Below are 16,780 nucleotides of genomic sequence, written 5' to 3'. Positions count from 1 at the left end.
GATCGGTCACGGCGTTATTGAAAGCATTTCGGGCTCTATCGTCTTTCCGTCCAGATAAAAAAGTGAAACGACAGGAACTCCTCTGATGATCTTGTGTTGGTCCATGGTCATCGTATGTGAACTTGGGTGCATAAATGAGATGATGGACGGTCATTCTTAATGAACTCCAAACTCGCGCAAGCGCTTTCGGCGCATACTGAATCCCTACGCAGACGTCTATATGATATGCTTACACCATTATGCAGGGCCTTTTATCTTTCCATACCCGAGGCTTTCTGCAGTTACTACTGGCCACGCTCAAAGACTTTCACACCACCATCACCACCGACATGATACAGGTACTCATGCTCCTCCACAGGCCGTCTGCCATCGCCGCCGCCAGCTCCACCGCCGCGCGTGATCCTCACGACACCACTCACGTCGTTGGCGGTGCCCGTATCCAGCAGGCGCAGGGCGAGCAGGATGTCGGCCTCGTGGGCCAGTGACAGGGCCAAGGATGCGTGCTCCCTCTCCAGTGTGGTCTGCTGCTGATGGCCGACGAGAGGCTCGTCCGCCGACAATGTGATGATTGTTGCGTGAACGTGCTATTTTTTTTTGCGAGCAGTTAGCCGATGCTCGGGCAGATCGTCCTTTGATAATGATACGTTCAGGAGAATAGGAAGAGAAAAAGAAAAAAGGGGAAAATTCAGCGGTAAGATGAAGTGCTGAATACTAACCTCACGCAGCTCCAATATCATGTCGTGCAGCCCCGAGACGGTCGCTCCGGTCGCTGCCAGGAGGAGGTCAGGCTGATCGATGACGAGCATCACCTTCTGGGAGGTGGCGCGGAGGGAGTCGATGGAGGCGCGTATCGCGGCCTGGATGCCATTGACTCCTGTTCGCTTGTCCCATGATAGCTGAGGCCAGTTGGGAGAAGGCCCTGGTGGTTGTGCATTTGTGGCTCCCGAGGGCGTCGACGTGAAGAGCCCCGTCAGGCCATCTACAAAGCCGAAACGGCCTTTGCGGCCGAGGGCTGTGAGGTCTATACCCTGTTTGCGATATTATTGTTAGCGTACAGTGGGTATTTGAAGTTGCTTCTTGCAAGTTGTGATTGTTATTTCATATTCCTAAAAAAAACGCTGTTATGAATTCGTTGCGTAACATCTACACAAATCTACGAAATATCTCATGAGATTGATTCTTTCGTGACAAAAAAAAAAAAAAAAAAAAAAAAACCATCCACTCACCAACCGCCCAGCACTGTCCTTCCAGTAGCCATAATCCCGCAAGAAACTCACGAGCAGCACTGCGGGTGGCGTCCCATGGTCAACACCTGGCGACCCTGCGCTTCCGTCTAGCTCGACATCATGTTTGAAGCTGCTGGCACCACCACCACCACTACCCAAACAGCTGGACAAATGTCGCAGCACGAGCCAGTTTGTACTTGCCCCTAATATGCCAGACAGCACTATGAGGGAGGCTTCTGCCGGAAGTCCAAGATATGGCTCGAGTAGAGGAGGGGTTTTTGTTGTCATTGTGATTTCCTTTCCTTTTTTTTTTCTCTCTCTTTTTTTTCTTCCTCAAAGGAGCTGCAGATATTGCCGTTTATTGTGACATTTGGTATGGCGGGGTTCTTTTGGTGAGAAAGTTGACGACATAACCTGCAAACTGTGATACACACTGTATCGGCGTTTTTTCAATAAAGCTCGCCGTTTGACATGCTTATAGTAAAATATGTTGGCTGCTAAGTATCGCTTCCAAACCCCTAATGGCCCTCGTCTATGGTGCATTTGTTCAGCTATTTAGCTACAGCACAATTTTGCGCATTCAACCCAGGACTTTTTTTTTTCCAACCATATTGATTGCGGGAATGTTATGGTTATTGGCGCACTGTATGCGACTTGTGACGTACATCTCCACGTGATTCCTTTTCACTACCTGTCGTCGTCCGTCAAACGCTCTCAGTGCGGGAGCTTTCATGAGCGAGATTGACGATCACGCGGATGCAGATACGTTGTAAGCTCACTAACAGTTATCTTAGTGGGATGTGAGCAAAGAAAGTGCACCGCCGACAAGTCTTGTCCCGGATGATTAGTAGCTTGTGTTGCGGGCGAGATGCCCTCTATCTGCCCTGAGCCATCCCATCCCTGTCTGTGCTCCTTCGAATAAATACCCATCCCGTACCTTCATAACCCAGGAGCCTGCATGGTTTGGTTGTAGCTAGCAAATTTGACTCTGTGTAGCCAGCTCAATGTAGTTATGTAAAGCTGAACTTGGCAATATTAAAATATTGGTATTACAAGACTTGCGATTAAGCGTCTGACTAAAAAGCTTTTTGTAGCCTCTCTCCATTCAAATTCAATCACGGATATATATGCTGATGTACGGCTAGTTTGTTATTTTCATGACCGCTCATACAGAGTAGTATACCTACCTATGCTAGAGTTAACTCATGAATAAACCATTGCGACTCTCTGGCCTGCCCGGTGGTTTGTTTCAGTGGCGAGAGACTGAAAAGGACCTTCAGGCTCTTACAGTTACTTACCACTCAAGTGTCCCGACTTCCGACCTGTGCATTTCAGCTAGCATGAGCTTGAGCCTGTCTCAATCTGAACATGACATAACGAGCACAATCCGATATCCCCCAAAATATGGCCAAGCTAGCTTTTTTGAACTCCCTTGGACGGAGAGGCTGAATTGAAGTTGAAGCGAGATGTCACAAAACCTGCTCAATGCTATAAATATTTGATAGTAAGGTACTTATATCTATAGGTCAGGTTCCTGGTGACAACAAAGGAGAAGCAATTTGCTTTTTTTTTTCTTGCGCCCAAACGGTAAAAGCCAACCGCAACGCCAAATTCGATGTACATGTAGAGATGTACATGATAACCCCAAATTTCTAGGAGACTTCGGTGAGACACTAGGAAATGGTTTGCAAACTTTCTCTCTCTGACCACATAACTGCTTGCAGATTGTGTAGAGAAAAACAGAATAGCGGATGCTTCTTCAGCTTCTCGCAAGAGGACTCGGCTGCCTCAATATATTAGTCGCCACTGCCGGCGAACCGGGCCTCCGTGAAGCCAACACTGCCAGAGCTGATGGCGGTCTATCCTAATCCGTCCCGCTGCTGGGAGAGTTGCCGCCGGCGATTGCAGCAGTCACACCCCCTACGGCCCGACTGGCACCCACCCTAATTCCACGGCCTTGACGCAGAGAGTCGACGCTCACGCCGCTAGAATGGCGTAGAATGCCTGCCCTTCGCCTGGCGGGCGAACCCGAGGAGCTTTCACCATCGGATGCTGCTGCACCATTTGTAGTCAATCCGCCCGTGCCTACTGAGACCTCAGATCCCCTTGAAGGGCTACGCAGACCCTCTGTGGCCTGGTGCTGAAGTCTAGACCTCGACCCGCTGCGGCCGTTGACGAGGGTCCTCTCACCCGAGTCGCTTTCCGCCTCGGTGGTTGTCGCTGTGGTCTCATCTGTCACATCTGCCACATCTGCCTGACTGTCCACACTATCATGATGGGCGTGTCGCCTGAAGTTGACGCTGGCACTGATGCTGGAAGAGCGAGCAGTCCTATACCGGTTATACTCTTCCTTGGTGTGTTCCACACCAGTAAATGAGTCCAGCGCGTCGAAGACGTGGCGGAATACTTGCGCGTCAACGTCGCGCGCCCACAAAAAGTCAATATGTTCGTAGCGCGGAATCTCGGTGGCGACGGTCTGAGGCGGCAGCTGGCGAAGCATGACTTTGATATCAACCAGCGAATCGGAACCGCCATAGACTAGGACTATGGGCGTCTTGATGTTCCGCGTAGGATACTTAGCCACTCTCGTGAACTTGGAGCTTGTACTCAGCGACAGTGGTTGCTGGACGTCATCGTTGTACATCTGAAAGCTCTTGGTACGGATAATCTGGAACCAATGTACCACCGATTTGGTGCTGGTGAACGAGTACAAATGGGGATAAGCAGCCAGCTTTTGGCTAGTTGAGATGTTTTTGGTTTTCCAACCAAACAAGAAAGACACAGCAACATCTATGACCTTGATAAAGATCGGAGGATACAAGATGGTCTCCCACATGGTTGCAGAGCTGAGGATCGCTCGGCGACCAAAGAGCAGGAACAGAACCGAAGGTGACGATTTGATCAGAGCATCCACTACTCTGTTCGAAAGTCCTGCCGGTGACATGGCTGGCGCGAGGGCGATAAAGACGTTGACCTGCTGGTTCAGTCTTGGATTGACGGCCAAACTGGCAAAGGCCTGTGCTGTACCCTGCGAGAAACCAATGTACGACAACGACTTTTCGTCTGTAGTCTCCAGGATATACGCGATGCTATCCGGAATGTCATGGAAAGCAAATTCGTCGATGGAGAAATTCCAGAAGGCCGTGGAAGTAGGTGGATGGTTGATACTTTTTTTCGAGTACTTGTTGCCGCGATTGTTTCCAAGCTGTCATATCTCTGGTTAGCCCCTCAAGCTGCAAAAGGGAGGGGGCGATACGCCCAGGAGTAAGCAAAACCCACCCAGACATCGAAACCTTGATCCACTAGCACGAACGCGAGCGACCGGTTTGTGTCCGTCTGGCAGACCCAGACCTCGCTGTTCATGAGCAGACCATGGTGCAAGTACACTACACGCTTCTGGACGCTATTTGGGCCGCTGTTGACTCTTTGGTCTTCCTCCCCTTTTCTCCATGCGAGGCGATGCAGCCCGAGTAGATAGCCATCTTTAGTCTGAACTACATGTTCTTCAGCCTGGTAGCCGTTCAGGGCGCAAAGTTCGACAAAATCGGATGCATCTCGAATCGAAGTGGACACGGCTATTATGGCAAATCGAGAGACAAGTGTTAGTCAGGAAAATCCAGACTCCGCTCTAGGGGGAAATACACAAACAAGTACGGACGTTTCTGCTTTTCCACAGCTATCTTCTGCTTAGGAGTGGAATATCGGTTAAAGATTCGGCGCGAGACGCCATATAGCAGGGATATCAATGTCGAGGCTGTAGTCGCGGATAATGATTAGAATCTCGCTCATGATTGCATCGATCGTTTTCAGGTTCGTCATCACCGGGGGAAACGAGGCGTCGGCATACGCAGCGCTAGTGTGATTACACGAATCAAGGCCTCAAGCCCAACGAAGAAGAATGAACCAAGGAGGGCGACATATTCGGGACTGGAACAAAGAAGCCACAAAGTCAGTAAGCTAGCTCACTGGGCTGAGCAAACAGAAACGAGTACCCCGGGGGTACCTACATATTCAGTCGCCCCAGGAAAGGCAAATGCATTATTATCGCGTTTGTTTGGGCGCCAAACCCCGTTGGCGGTCGTTCGTAGGCGCGGTTTGCAGCGTGTTCGTATCAAGGGCGACAAAAAGGTTACAATAAGGATATCGCTATGCTTGCCAAGAGGCTAGGGATTGCGGCTTGGTGCTTCTTTTGCTTTTGTTTTGCAGCTTGACAAGGTCGTTCCCGGTAAGCTAGCTAAGGTAAGAACCGGTAAGTTTGTGGTAGGGAAACAGGTTTATTTATTTTTTGGAATTAAAGTACAGGGCTAGAAGTCATCCTCAGTAAAGAAAACTGAGGTGGGCGCTATCACATGCATTGAAAACATTCCGTCTTCCATATGGCATGGGGGAAAGGGTAGCTCCTGTACTTAATTCGACAAAGGGGTAAATATCGATAGTTGGTGGGGCCCGGATATTTACGTCATAGCGCCTCCTCAAAAGGTTAAGACATCCTTGCCATTGGGCGCTGTACTGCGTACGGAGTACAACAGCGGCGATTAGTGGTGCACTGACAGAAGTGCTGAGTGTACGGTCAGCAGATTTCAGCAAGACGTGCAGAAACCTTCAATAATTAAGTAGATGCGCTCAGTATTTTGAATAAAAGAATCCCAGTTTGATATGAAAACAGTCTCTTGTAAAGATCGGATGCACTCAAGTCTGATAAAAAGAAAAAAGAAATCATCCGAACTTAAATCCCCAATAATCACGTGAGGTCGTGATTTGCGACAGTTCTCCAGCGGTCCGCTTTTTGGTCTGCCACCAATCGGAAGGCTACGAAATAGTGCCAGGTCCGCATGCCGCTAGTGCCACGGTGAAGCCATGTCGCGGCGATGAGATGGATGTCATGCCAAAAGTTCCGACCTCGTAGTCCTGTCGCATACCCGACCTAGCTCCATCAGCTATCAAGATCAAAATGCCCAGCTCATGTAAAGAAATAAGTACGTCTGATCTGCTGGAAAACATTCTAACTTTTTGCACCAAAAAAAGGGCACTACAAAGCTGACAATAGCCCTCTCGTCCACGCACCACAGGAGCTGCCCTGGCGCAATGCCTCCAGGAATCTGAATGCGTCATGGTCCAGCGTCACACGGCCGCCGAATGTCTACGGTCACCGCTTGCCGAGACGCTCCCCACAAAGTGCCAGCAGCTCAAGAAGGGCTTCGGTGACTGCCGCCGCGGTATGATCGACATGCGCCTGAGATTCCGGGGCAACATGCCCGTCACATTTAAGCAGCTTGAGGATACGGAGGATGACGGCAAGGGATATCAGCTGTACGCGGGGCGGAGTGCGTTTGCGAGTGGTGTCAAGAGGACCGACGGGAACGAGAAGGAGCCCGAGGACTGGAGGGAGGCCGAGAACCGCAAGTACAGGGAGGAGCAGAAACAGAAGCTCGAGGGGTTCCAAAAGAAGTGATAATCGAGGCAGCGTAGGGCCTACCTTATGGGTTTAGGAGGGACTAGCCTCAAACCATGAGAAACACCGGCCAAGTGTACGACCAGGAACGATTTACATGTGCTATTACAACATACTCGCCGTCGAAGGCATTCCCTTCTCCAATGGTAAACCCGATTTCTAAGCCACAAATATCTCAAGACATGCGTTTATCTAGGGCTTGCTGGTGTACATCAGAGTGCATCAGAGTGCATCAGAGCCCTTGAATGGTCACATTAGACCAAGTACCTCATGAGATGCGGCGTCAATATCCAGCGGTTCCGCGAAGATCATAGGCCTCCCTCCACTAGACGTCTAGCCTGATCATTACTGGAAAGTGGACTTTCCTGGTCATATGTTGAATAGATGGAAGGACTAATTGACTGATGCTATTCTCTGATCTTCGAGACTTTCGTGCAAGCCAATTTGCCCCTTGCTAATTTTTGTGACTGGGGGGCAACTGAGTGTGAATTTTTACGGTACTCGGAGTCTTGAAAAATCCGCCAGCCAATCCAGCCAGTCGTACCTACTGCACTCCCGACGAATTGAGGGAGGTAAGACTTATACATAATGAGATTGCGTGGACTCTGGCAGACAAGACAAGGGTCAAAGGTTGCTCAATCCCTCAACTAATATAATATGTTCCCCCTTTTATGCGTTACACCCCGAACTCCTTTTGTGGCCCCCCAGTCTGCCACGAGATTTCTAATTGTGATTTCCATTAAGCGGCAGTGCGGGTAGCGAGTTTGGTATCTGTTGAACCCCCCACAGGACAGCTGGGTAACATCAAACCCCATCTGATTGGCGGATGGTGGATAAGTCGGCACAATCCCAAAGCGGTGTTTGGCGTCTTGGTATCTTGGCTGCGGTTGCACAACATTCCACCTTTGTCAAGCCAGTGGCCGTTATACCCGGGAACATTCTTCAGCCGCGGGTTGAGGCTGCAGATGTGTATCATTTACTTTTACTTGGTATTTTCTCCTTTCCTCCTTCGTCTGAGAACTGAGGAATATGTGGATGATCTGTCAGGTTTCGTTAAGGTTATTGATGGCACGAAAATCAGTACAATCTGCTATTGGGGTTTTTTTGGTCCCGGTGGACTTGAGTTGCATTGGGAGATGGACGTGGAGATATTTTCGTTCCAACTGCAGATCCCTGCTGGATACCTAGGTGGTTTCGAACAAGACTTAAAAAAAACTCACAAAAGCTCACACGACCCGACCCAAGCCAAGTACCTACCTGATTTCCACATCCCGTACTGCATACCGACCTCCCTGGAGCCAAGATCTCCATAGTATCCAGATGCCAAATTTTCCAAGCCTCTAAACGCGTCATCGGCTTTGACTTGCCTGCGTTGCTAGTCGTTCATTGCGCCCTCTTTTTTTTTTTTTATGCTCCTGCCGTTAATATGCCTTTGCATGCCGTAATACGCGCCGGGTTTTGCCCACACCCTTTTGAACTGGGGATTTTTTTTGTCCTTTGAGTCGTTGTTTGTTTCTTTGTTATCTGTCTTATTTGATTCTCATCCTCCACTCCTTTTCCCTTTCGACTTAACTTGGGAATCTGTACACCACCATACTACCGTGGATACAGCAGTTGGCCCTCTAAATACAGGCTCGGACGGCAGTAACATTGAGGGAGGGATTTTGCACAGAGCACAGGCTCACTGCAAAACTATCCAGCCCAACCCACTGACGTAGCTCAGCGGCGCATACGCAAAGAAGAAGCAAATTCAATTGGTACTGGTAAGGGATCTCGAACACTTTGTGTTACTTTTTTTTTTTTTTTTTTTTTTTTTTTTTTTTTTTTTTTTTTGCTCTCGCCCTCACCGTCCAAGCTGCAATCGATACACCGAACCATTTCACCTAGAAACATTGACATTTCCTATATTTTCCCTCGCCTCGTACAATTGTATCACGCATTCTTTTGGATTGTTTTCCCCTTGGTCGTCTCACCTAATTCTAACATGACACGCAGCGATATCTTCGACAACGACAAACAACCAACAGAAGATAAGCCACAGACAACCCCCACAAGTCGCATCGCTTCCCCGCACCGGTTCCGCAGGCAACACAGCATGGCCGTCCAATCAGCAATGGGCGCAGGCCTACGTCGCCGCCGTCCTGTTGTTCTTATAGGAGCCGTCCTGGCGCTTCTTACAGTTTACATTTTATACACTCGCTCATACGGGACTGCCATGGGACGACATATATCACCGGACGTAGCTGGAGACACGTCTAGTGCACCAGTACCAGTACCAGCACCAGCACCAGCACAACCACCGACCCAAGATGACCAGAAGTCGGCCAATGGCGACGCAAAGCCGGCGGAGGAAGCGGCGAGCAACTCACCAGCTCAGAAACCCGAAAAGCCACAAGGTGGCGATAAGCCCACAGAGGAATCAGCTCCCAAGCCACCTGTTGGGGAAGTAGTAGAGCAGAAGCCCCTTGCGGAAATGTCGTACGGCACGGCGGTGCGTCCGCCCTTCAAGGCCATGCCGAAGTTCGTCGCGGAATTGCCAGAGGATCTAGTACCGCAAATCCCGAAGGATGGACAGGGCAGCGATGGCGGCAGCCACCCGCGTGCCAAGAGGCTAGTGATCGTTGGAGATGTGCACGGCCAAAAGACGGAGCTGGAGGCCCTGCTCAAAAAGGTCAAATTCGAGCGCGAACAGGGCGATCACCTCGTACTGGTGGGCGACATGGTCAACAAAGGTCCCGACAGCGCCGGCGTCGTTGACCTCGCGATGCGGCTGCGCGCAAGTGCTGTGCGCGGCAACAATGAAGACCGGGTTATCCTTGCGCACCGCTCCATGAAGAACAAGCTGGTCCCAGGCACTGAAGGCGACGATGGCCCCGGTGCTTTTGGCGTGTCTGCCGAACCAGATGTGCACGAAGAAGTTGACAAGGACGCACCACTCAGCTTCGCCCTACCCGAACCGGCCACTGACACGCTGGAGCAAAATCCCTTCTCCCATGGCGACCAGAGCGACCGCACCACCGTCTACTCCCTAACACCCTCGCAGCTCAACTGGCTTTCGAACCTGCCCGTGATTCTACGTATCGGAACGATCCGCGAATCGCCCTTTACCAACCTCGTTGTAGTCCACGCCGGCTTGGTCCCGGGAGTGGAGCTAAAAATGCAGGACCCGTGGGCTGTCATGAACATGCGCACGTTCGTGTACCCAGGCCGCGAAGCTCGTCGTCAGCGCGTCAAGAGCGAGCTTCACGAAGCCGAGAAGAAGCGCACGGGCAACAAAGATGCGCCCGGTCCGTCAGACGAGCAGGTGGACACGGAGCTGGCCAACCGACTCCGCGACGGCAAGGAGCAACCCGATTATCACGACGAAATTGTGTTGCCGATTGAGGGCCGCGATGGAGAACAGTGGTCTGATGTCTGGACCAAATACCAGAAGAATAAGGTGGAAGACGAGAAGGAGCGCATGACTGTGGTGTATGGTCACGACGCTAAACGCGGGCTTAGCGTGCCCAAGGATGCCAAGCCGGGGACCACATTCGGACTCGACACCGGGTGCGTTTACGGTCGAGAGCTGACGGCGTTGGTGATCGAGGCGTCCGAGAAGGGCGTTACGTATGAAACGGTGAATGTCGAGTGTCAGAAAGGCACCGATGAGAAGAAGAAGAAGAGAAGCCGCAGCCGCAGTCCCAAAGACGAGGGACGGACCTGAGGAAATGCTGCGACGCAAGTTATCCTTTGTGTACAGAGAAGTTGAGTTGCATTACACTAAATCGCACGATATACCAATTTGCATTCTCTTTTTTTGTCGCTTTACAGTTTCTTTTTTCATGGTCTTTTTGTCTTTGGGGAATCTTTTGTCTCTTCTTTTGGAAGAGCATTTTCTTTTGTATTTGGGGGGAATTCCATGGTTAGGCGTACCTGGCGTCAATTGGGATTCCAAATAATGATAGAAATAAGAAATCGTTTCAATCAGTCAAAAAATTGTACACGGACTTTGAAGACGTGATGGTTGTATTGGTGCAAGATGGATGGATACCTTGGGTAAATTCCATGGTTGTGATGCTAGACATCAACGCACAAGGGTAGGTCCCTTGGAAAGATCTACACCAAACTCCACTGAAATGACAGCAGAGCATGTTCTGTCCAGATGTCCTGAAGATGACGTCGGAGTGTTATCGGACCCAGCTCTACCTACCTACACACTATACCGGACATTCTATTAAGTTCCAAATTGAACGACCTCGCCGTGGAGATGCGCCGTCCACCCTGGCGGCTTTCGGTCAGCTGCTCCTACGTAACCTTTTGCGGTAGTAATTTGAGAGAGCAACTTCTTGTCTCGAGGCTGCGCTGCATCTGAAGAACGGTTGTCTTTTCTGTCTGGCGCGGATAAATAAAATGCAGCAAACGAAGACTCAAAACCCGACGTTAGGATTAACCAATCAATTACCAATCGGCCAAGGCACGTGGGGATTGTTAACGGCCAACTGTTGAGTATCTGCGCAACTTAGTAAGGTCTCCCCAAGCAGGGGGCAAGCATAGCCAAGGGTGTATCAGATGCGTCTGGTACTTGAACGAGCCTGGGTGATATGATAATACATATACGCGTGTTGGTTTGGGACGGTGGGTGAATTATCATCTTGCATCTAGGTAGTATCCGGATGTCAGCATTTTTTACATAAACACTTACCAGCAGCGTGTAAATTAGAATTGAATTTTTTTATTTCTTACATGATGGCGTAGCTGCAATGTATATTTTAATCAGGTCACAAGCTGCCGCGACTAATGAGGCATAACTTTGACAGGGAAAGGCATACCTAGACAGGACTTGGTATGCGCTCCAACTATGACGAGGCATTTTCTCAACAAGGCTCCGTAGTGTGGTCCGTCCCACCCGGACGGAACAGCCGGGCAAGCTCAGAGACAAGTCGGAAACACATCGGAGGCGAAAGAAGAAGAGTCTTCTGGTGTGCTCAGTCAGCAAAACAAAAGCAAACAACACACTGTAAATTGTAGCGACCCTCAACTGATGTAGCAGTGACGCCAGTCGCCTAAAGGCAATGGAGAAAAAACTACCCCGCCACCACGCCGCCGCACCCTTGCTCCTCCACTCCCCATCCCATTGACAGGAAAGCTAGACCGTATCGCTCCCAAGCATCCCACCTTTGCCGACGTATTTTTATTTGATTCCATCTGTACCTTCCAACCTTGACGATTTCTGTTACTCCCTCTACATTTGCACTTGTTCTGTTCCATTATACCCCTCAAGTATTGACTTCTAGACGAAGAACACAACACCATAAACAAACCCCACCAAGCCGTTTGAGACGCTTTAACTAAATCATACAACCACATCACCAATATGTCCAACTCACTCGACCAGCTCAAGTCCTCAGGGACCACTGTTGTGTGTGACTCTGGTTAGTTCTCCCCGCCCAATTTTCTCCTGTCTCGGACATCAAAAGGTTTAGCAAACAAAAACACAAAACAAACAAGATATCTAACCACAACCACGAAAACCAACAAAACAGGTGACTTTGCTACCATTGGCAAGTACAAGCCTCAAGATGCCACCACCAACCCGTCCCTGATCCTGGCTGCCTCCAAGAAGGCCGAGTACGCCAAGCTCATCGACGATGCCATTGCCTACGCCAAGAAGCAGGGCGGCTCGGTCAACGACCAGGTCGATGCTTCGTTGGACCGTCTCCTGGTCGAGTTCGGCAAGGAGATCCTCAAGATCATCCCCGGCAAGGTCTCGACCGAGGTCGACGCCCGCTTCTCCTTTGACACCAAGGCCTCGGTCGACAAGGCCCTGCACATCATCAAGCTCTACGAGGCTGAGGGCATCTCCAAGGACCGCGTTCTCATCAAGATCGCCTCGACCTGGGAGGGTATCAAGGCCGCCGAGATCCTGCAGCGCGACCACGGCATCAACTGCAACCTCACCCTCATGTTCAGCTTGGTCCAGGCCATCGCTGCCGCCGAGGCTGACGCTTTTCTCATCAGCCCCTTTGTCGGCCGCATCCTCGACTGGTACAAGGCTGCCCACAAGAAGGAGTACAAGAAGGAGGAGGACCCCGGTGTCGAGTCGGTCAAGAACATCTTCAACTACTACAAGAAGTTTGGCTACAAGACCATTGTCATGGGTGCCTCTTTCCGCAACACTGGCGAGATCACTGAGCTTGCTGGCTGCGACTACCTGACAATCTCGGTGAGCATAATCCTTTTTCTGGTGCTCTTCTCGCTCAGTAGTATTATACTGTCCTCTCGAGGACAGAAGAAATTATTTGAAAAAGAAGCTAACCTATACCTACCAAATCATAGCCCAACCTACTTGAGGAGCTCCTCAACTCGACCGAGCCCGTCCCCCAGAAGCTGGATGCCAAGGCCGCCTCCTCGCTCGACATCGAGAAGAAGACCTACATCAACGACGAGCCCCTGTTCCGCTTTGACTTCAACGAGGACCAGATGGCCGTCGAGAAGCTGCGTGAGGGTATCAGCAAGTTTGCTGCCGATGCCGACACGCTCAAGGGTATCCTCAAGGCGAAGATTGAGGCATAGGGCGTTACGGAGATATGGAAAAGAAAATACGTGAGGCGGGAGGAGGATGAATCATGAGATACCTAAGCACTGCGGGATAAAAGTGTGTAATCTTTTGGGAAAAGCTGCGTATAATAGAAGTGCCAGATTGTCTCGGTGTACACACGACTCTTTGAGCTGGTAAATGAAAACTTTATGAAGCATTTGTTTGTAAGATCTTGATTCTTCTTATATCTGTGTTCCAAGGGCGCCAAACAAAACTGCTCGTCTCATCCACGGTCCTCGCCGCAAAGAGTTCAGTAGGTCATTCATGTTCCGACATTCCCAGCACACCATTCCAAAATTCTATGAGCACACATGGCTGCAGGTACTTTTCAGAGGATATAATGGAGAGAAGCCTATGCTCCCGATGACAGTAAGCTAATAGCAAATTACCACTAAATCCGAGAGCGCTAGGGAACTATACGAGGTCGGGAGGCGGACCTGATCAAGCGAATGACATGGCACGATGCTTCCTCTTAATTCTGCTCAGTTTTGCAACCTACCCCGGCCACGCTTACATTACTATACCCTACAAAAATCACAAGATCACAACAGCAAGACAATCCATCTGTTTTTGCTTTTGTTGTTTTCTGTATACCTAAAAGCGCATGTGGAAACTCTGAGAGACAAAATGCCCGCTTAATCGAGATATACACACTTTTGACCTAGTAGTATATTAGATTTTTGACAAAGTTTTGCAACACAAAACAACACCGTCCGTACTCTTTTTTTTCTTTCCTTCTTTTACTCCTCAAAGCTAATGTCTCCGTACTCCCACATGCCCAGCCTATCCTGCTTAGCCTGGGTCTCAACCTCCTTGAGGCTCTTGAGCGTTGTCTCAAAGACCTTGCTCCTCTCCCAGAGCTTGAGCTTCCTGGGGACCATGGCATAGCCGTTGGCGACGATCTCGCGGTTGAGCGAGTCCTTGGACGTGGAGCCGCTGCCGCCGGCGCCGCCGGCCTTGGGGTCAAAGATTGTAATGTAGGCGAGGTTGCCGTCCTTTGAGTCGACATAGTCGTACAGGGCCACGAGCTGCCTGCCCTCGGTCATCTCGGCCATGGCGTTGAGCGCCTCGTTCATGTAATCGGGGTGGTTGACAGGCAGCTCGACAAACGAGAGCGAGGCGTCGGTCGCCTGTGCCTTGAGCTTCTGGACTGTGAACTGCGGCTGGTCGAGGGGCCGCAGCTTGGACCACGGCTGCTTCTCGTGGTTTCCGAAGTCAATGTAGACCACCTCGGCCACCTTCGCGGCTCGGTCGTTGGATCGGATCCGACCACGATACCATTGGCCGTCGGCCGAGAACTTGGCCGCTACGTACTCGCCCGCCTTGGGGTTGGTCAGGCCACCGGATACGTTGTTGGCGGGGTTGTTGTGGAACTTCTTGAACTCGGTCATCATGGTCTCGAGTGCGGCTGTGCCCTTACCGACCTCTTGAATCTTGAGGCGGCCGTTGGGCTCGATGTTGGTCACGACGATGTCGCGGTAGTCCTGGGGCTTCTTGTCGATGTTGATCGACTCGACAGCGGCGGCAGCTTGCTCGCCGGCGTCCTCTTCCTCGTCGTCTGCAGGAGTCCAGTCGTGCCACATACCCTTGCGAGCCTCCTTGGCGCGCTTCTCCGCGGCGTTGAGTTCGGCAGCGTTCCCTGACTTCTCGGCAGAATACTGGTGAACCGACGCCAGACCCTCCTCGACCAGGATCTTGGCAAAGCTCTCACGGCCAATGTACAAGTCTCCAATGAACCCGCCAACCTTGTCCAAGTCAAGCACATCCACTTCGACGTCGCGCTGGTTGCACCGCTTGTTGGCCAAGTCGAGTGCCTCCTGGCCAAAAGGCTCACCCTTGTCTGTCTGAGGGTTGCGACCAGGAGCACGAGGAGCGCGGATGCCGCCCAAGACGAGGGTCAACTTGACCGATTCGCGAGGGATCAGAATGGTGAAACGGGATCCGGATTTGCAAAAGTCAACAATGGCGGGGACCTTCTTTTGCCTCTGGAGGACAGAGAGCTGGATCTTGGCCCTCTGAAGACTCTCCGAGGCGTCGGTGTACTGCTTGATCTTGGGTGCCTTGCCAGACCACATGCCCTTGCCGTCGGTCTTGGCTTGTTCTTGGGCGGCGAGAAGCTCGTCATAGTTGGGGGCTCTGTCTGTATCGTCCTTGCGGTGGCGGATGACGCTGGCGTAACCCTCCTGAACGAGCATCAATCCAATGTTCTTGCCGGCTTGTGTGACTGTCGCCACCTCTTTAGCCTCGAAATCGCCCTCTGCCTCCTTCTTGCCATCTATCGTGATTTGCACATGCTTTCCGATGAGCTTCTTACGCAGAAACTCCTTGGCCTCCTCTCTAAAGGGTGCCTCAGACGGTTCAGCGGTTCTTGGCCCGCGGACACTGCTGAAGTTGATGCGGCGCTCAGCTCCGGATTTGCTACGCACAATGATGGAGTCGGCACCAATGATCTTGGCTACTGTCATGTCGTGGCTGCCGCCCTCGCCAGCGGCCTTGACGGCTCTGTTCTTGTGGAGCCTCAGGCGTGCGTCCTGGGCTTTCTTCTCGGCGGCACGGAGGCGAGCCATCTTCTCGCCTAGCATTGTTGAGTGGAAATCGTTGCAGCGTGCCAGGCCCTCTTCCAAGAGGAACTCGGCAATGTTACCACGGGGGTGGATGAGCGAGGCAACCAGGTGACCCTGTGGGCTAGCACCAACAATGTCGATCTTGATCTTGCGCTGGAGCAGCCTTGTCTCGACAAAGGCCTTGGCCTCGTTGCCGTACTCCTCTGCTGGTTGGGTAGTGCCGTTCTGACCGGCCCTCTGTGTTGCGGGGGTGCGGATTCCGGCGAGTAGCGTCATGACCTGGCAGTGCTTCTTGTCCGAGAGCAGCAGACGGACCAAGAGCCTGTCTCCACTGAGTACTCTTTCAATCACACCATCGACGGTCTTTCCCTTCCACTCCTTCATGAACTCAGGGCCACCGAGGTCATTCTGTACCTCAATGTGGCCACCGGTACCAGCCCAGAGACCCCTGCCGTCGCTCCTGGCCTCGTTCTCAAGCTGGCGGAGGACCTCGAGTCTCTGAAGCACCTCTTCGTCCTCTTCCTTCTTGCCGGCATCCTCACGAACTTTAGCCCAGCCAGCCTTGACAAGGGCGTCGGGCAGTTCGGGGCCAGCCTTTACGATTGCCGAGCCATATTCCCGGCCTGAACCAGGGATTGTGTAAAGGATCTTACACTGCACAGGCTTTCCAATGCACGATTCCCTGAGAAACTCACGGGATTGGAAGGCAAAGGCTTCATCACCATCCTTGTTAAGGCGCGGCGCACTGATGAAGGCGAGCGAGAAGGTCCGTTCCAAGTTCGGGTTGTTGGGACTCGAGAGAACCAAAGTATCACCACTCAATATGGATTTGACAACAGCTATGAATGTCTTATTGGACATATTGGGCGAAGAGAACCGAAGGTAAGGCCACGAGGCTGAGGGTGAAGGGTGTGAAGGTAGATTTGAGATGTCTTGCCGTTATGTTAGTATTGACTTG

At 51.4% G+C, this 16,780-nt stretch overlaps 7 protein-coding genes across 8 annotated transcripts; 3 read left to right on the top strand and 4 right to left on the bottom strand.

The window, feature by feature from the left end:
• Window positions 1-284: 284 nt before the first annotated feature.
• Window positions 285-1,514, bottom strand: PgNI_10806 (uncharacterized protein; the record flags this gene model as incomplete). The annotated part of the gene is made up of 3 exons (XM_031130780.1): window positions 285-584; window positions 717-1,028; window positions 1,227-1,514. The coding sequence occupies 3 exons, from the start codon at window positions 1,512-1,514 to the stop codon at window positions 285-287; spliced, it is 900 nt and encodes a 299-aa protein (XP_030979464.1).
• Window positions 1,515-2,734: 1,220 nt separating this feature from the next.
• PgNI_10805 (uncharacterized protein) lies at window positions 2,735-5,502 on the bottom strand. Its single transcript, XM_031130779.1, has 5 exons — window positions 5,234-5,502; window positions 5,074-5,153; window positions 4,885-4,980; window positions 4,506-4,801; window positions 2,735-4,431 (listed from the first exon to the last, which is right to left on the bottom strand). The coding sequence occupies exons 1-5, from the start codon at window positions 5,263-5,265 to the stop codon at window positions 3,091-3,093; spliced, it is 1,845 nt and encodes a 614-aa protein (XP_030979467.1). The 5' UTR covers window positions 5,266-5,502; the 3' UTR covers window positions 2,735-3,090.
• Window positions 5,503-5,914: 412 nt separating this feature from the next.
• On the top strand, window positions 5,915-7,030 carry PgNI_10804 (uncharacterized protein). The gene is made up of 2 exons (XM_031130778.1): window positions 5,915-6,202; window positions 6,296-7,030. The coding sequence occupies exons 1-2, from the start codon at window positions 6,178-6,180 to the stop codon at window positions 6,676-6,678; spliced, it is 408 nt and encodes a 135-aa protein (XP_030979466.1). The 5' UTR covers window positions 5,915-6,177; the 3' UTR covers window positions 6,679-7,030.
• Window positions 7,031-8,662: 1,632 nt separating this feature from the next.
• PgNI_10803 (uncharacterized protein) lies at window positions 8,663-10,384 on the top strand (the record flags this gene model as incomplete). The annotated part of the gene is made up of 1 exon (XM_031130777.1): window positions 8,663-10,384. One exon carries the CDS (start codon window positions 8,663-8,665, stop codon window positions 10,382-10,384), a length of 1,722 nt encoding a protein of 573 aa, XP_030979470.1.
• Window positions 10,385-11,128: 744 nt separating this feature from the next.
• PgNI_10802 (uncharacterized protein) lies at window positions 11,129-11,683 on the bottom strand (the record flags this gene model as incomplete). Of its 2 annotated transcripts, none has more annotated exons than XM_031130775.1 (2): window positions 11,129-11,318; window positions 11,490-11,683. In XM_031130775.1, coding segments are annotated over 2 exons (333 nt in total), but the record flags the coding sequence as incomplete, so codon positions are not given. The 2 variants fall into 2 exon arrangements, with proteins under 2 accessions (XP_030979468.1, XP_030979469.1); XM_031130776.1 differs by lacking the exon at window positions 11,490-11,683 and adding an exon at window positions 11,404-11,460.
• Window positions 11,684-11,748: 65 nt separating this feature from the next.
• PgNI_10801 (uncharacterized protein) lies at window positions 11,749-13,428 on the top strand. Its single transcript, XM_031130774.1, has 3 exons — window positions 11,749-12,092; window positions 12,204-12,883; window positions 12,997-13,428. The coding sequence occupies exons 1-3, from the start codon at window positions 12,035-12,037 to the stop codon at window positions 13,231-13,233; spliced, it is 975 nt and encodes a 324-aa protein (XP_030979471.1). The 5' UTR covers window positions 11,749-12,034; the 3' UTR covers window positions 13,234-13,428.
• A 570-nt stretch (window positions 13,429-13,998) lies between these two features.
• On the bottom strand, window positions 13,999-16,683 carry PgNI_10800 (uncharacterized protein; the record flags this gene model as incomplete). Its single annotated transcript, XM_031130773.1, has 1 exon — window positions 13,999-16,683. One exon carries the CDS (start codon window positions 16,681-16,683, stop codon window positions 13,999-14,001), a length of 2,685 nt encoding a protein of 894 aa, XP_030979537.1.
• Window positions 16,684-16,780: the final 97 nt, after the last annotated feature.

This window comes from Pyricularia grisea, chromosome VII (genome assembly GCF_004355905.1).
Source record: "Pyricularia grisea strain NI907 chromosome VII, whole genome shotgun sequence".
In the NCBI taxonomy this organism is placed as follows: Eukaryota; Fungi; Ascomycota; class Sordariomycetes; order Magnaporthales; family Pyriculariaceae; genus Pyricularia; species Pyricularia grisea.
The sequence above is the reverse complement of the archived record's forward strand: the minus strand, read 5'-3'. Positions and strand labels throughout refer to the sequence as shown.

Coding starts and splice junctions, on each gene's coding strand:
- PgNI_10805 (XM_031130779.1), bottom strand. CDS start 5,265: ATGCATTTGCCTTTCCTGGGGCGACTGAATAT. Junction 4,802..4,884: donor AGCTGTGGAAAAGCAGAAAC/GTCCGTACTTGT, acceptor TTGCCATAATAG/CCGTGTCCACTTCGATTCGA. Junction 4,432..4,505: donor ATCAAGGTTTCGATGTCTGG/GTGGGTTTTGCT, acceptor GAGATATGACAG/CTTGGAAACAATCGCGGCAA.
- PgNI_10804 (XM_031130778.1), top strand. CDS start 6,178: ATGCCCAGCTCATGTAAAGAAATAA. Junction 6,203..6,295: donor CAGCTCATGTAAAGAAATAA/GTACGTCTGATC, acceptor CACGCACCACAG/GAGCTGCCCTGGCGCAATGC.
- PgNI_10801 (XM_031130774.1), top strand. CDS start 12,035: ATGTCCAACTCACTCGACCAGCTCAAGTCCTCAGGGACCACTGTTGTG. Junction 12,093..12,203: donor CACTGTTGTGTGTGACTCTG/GTTAGTTCTCCC, acceptor CCAACAAAACAG/GTGACTTTGCTACCATTGGC. Junction 12,884..12,996: donor GCGACTACCTGACAATCTCG/GTGAGCATAATC, acceptor ACCAAATCATAG/CCCAACCTACTTGAGGAGCT.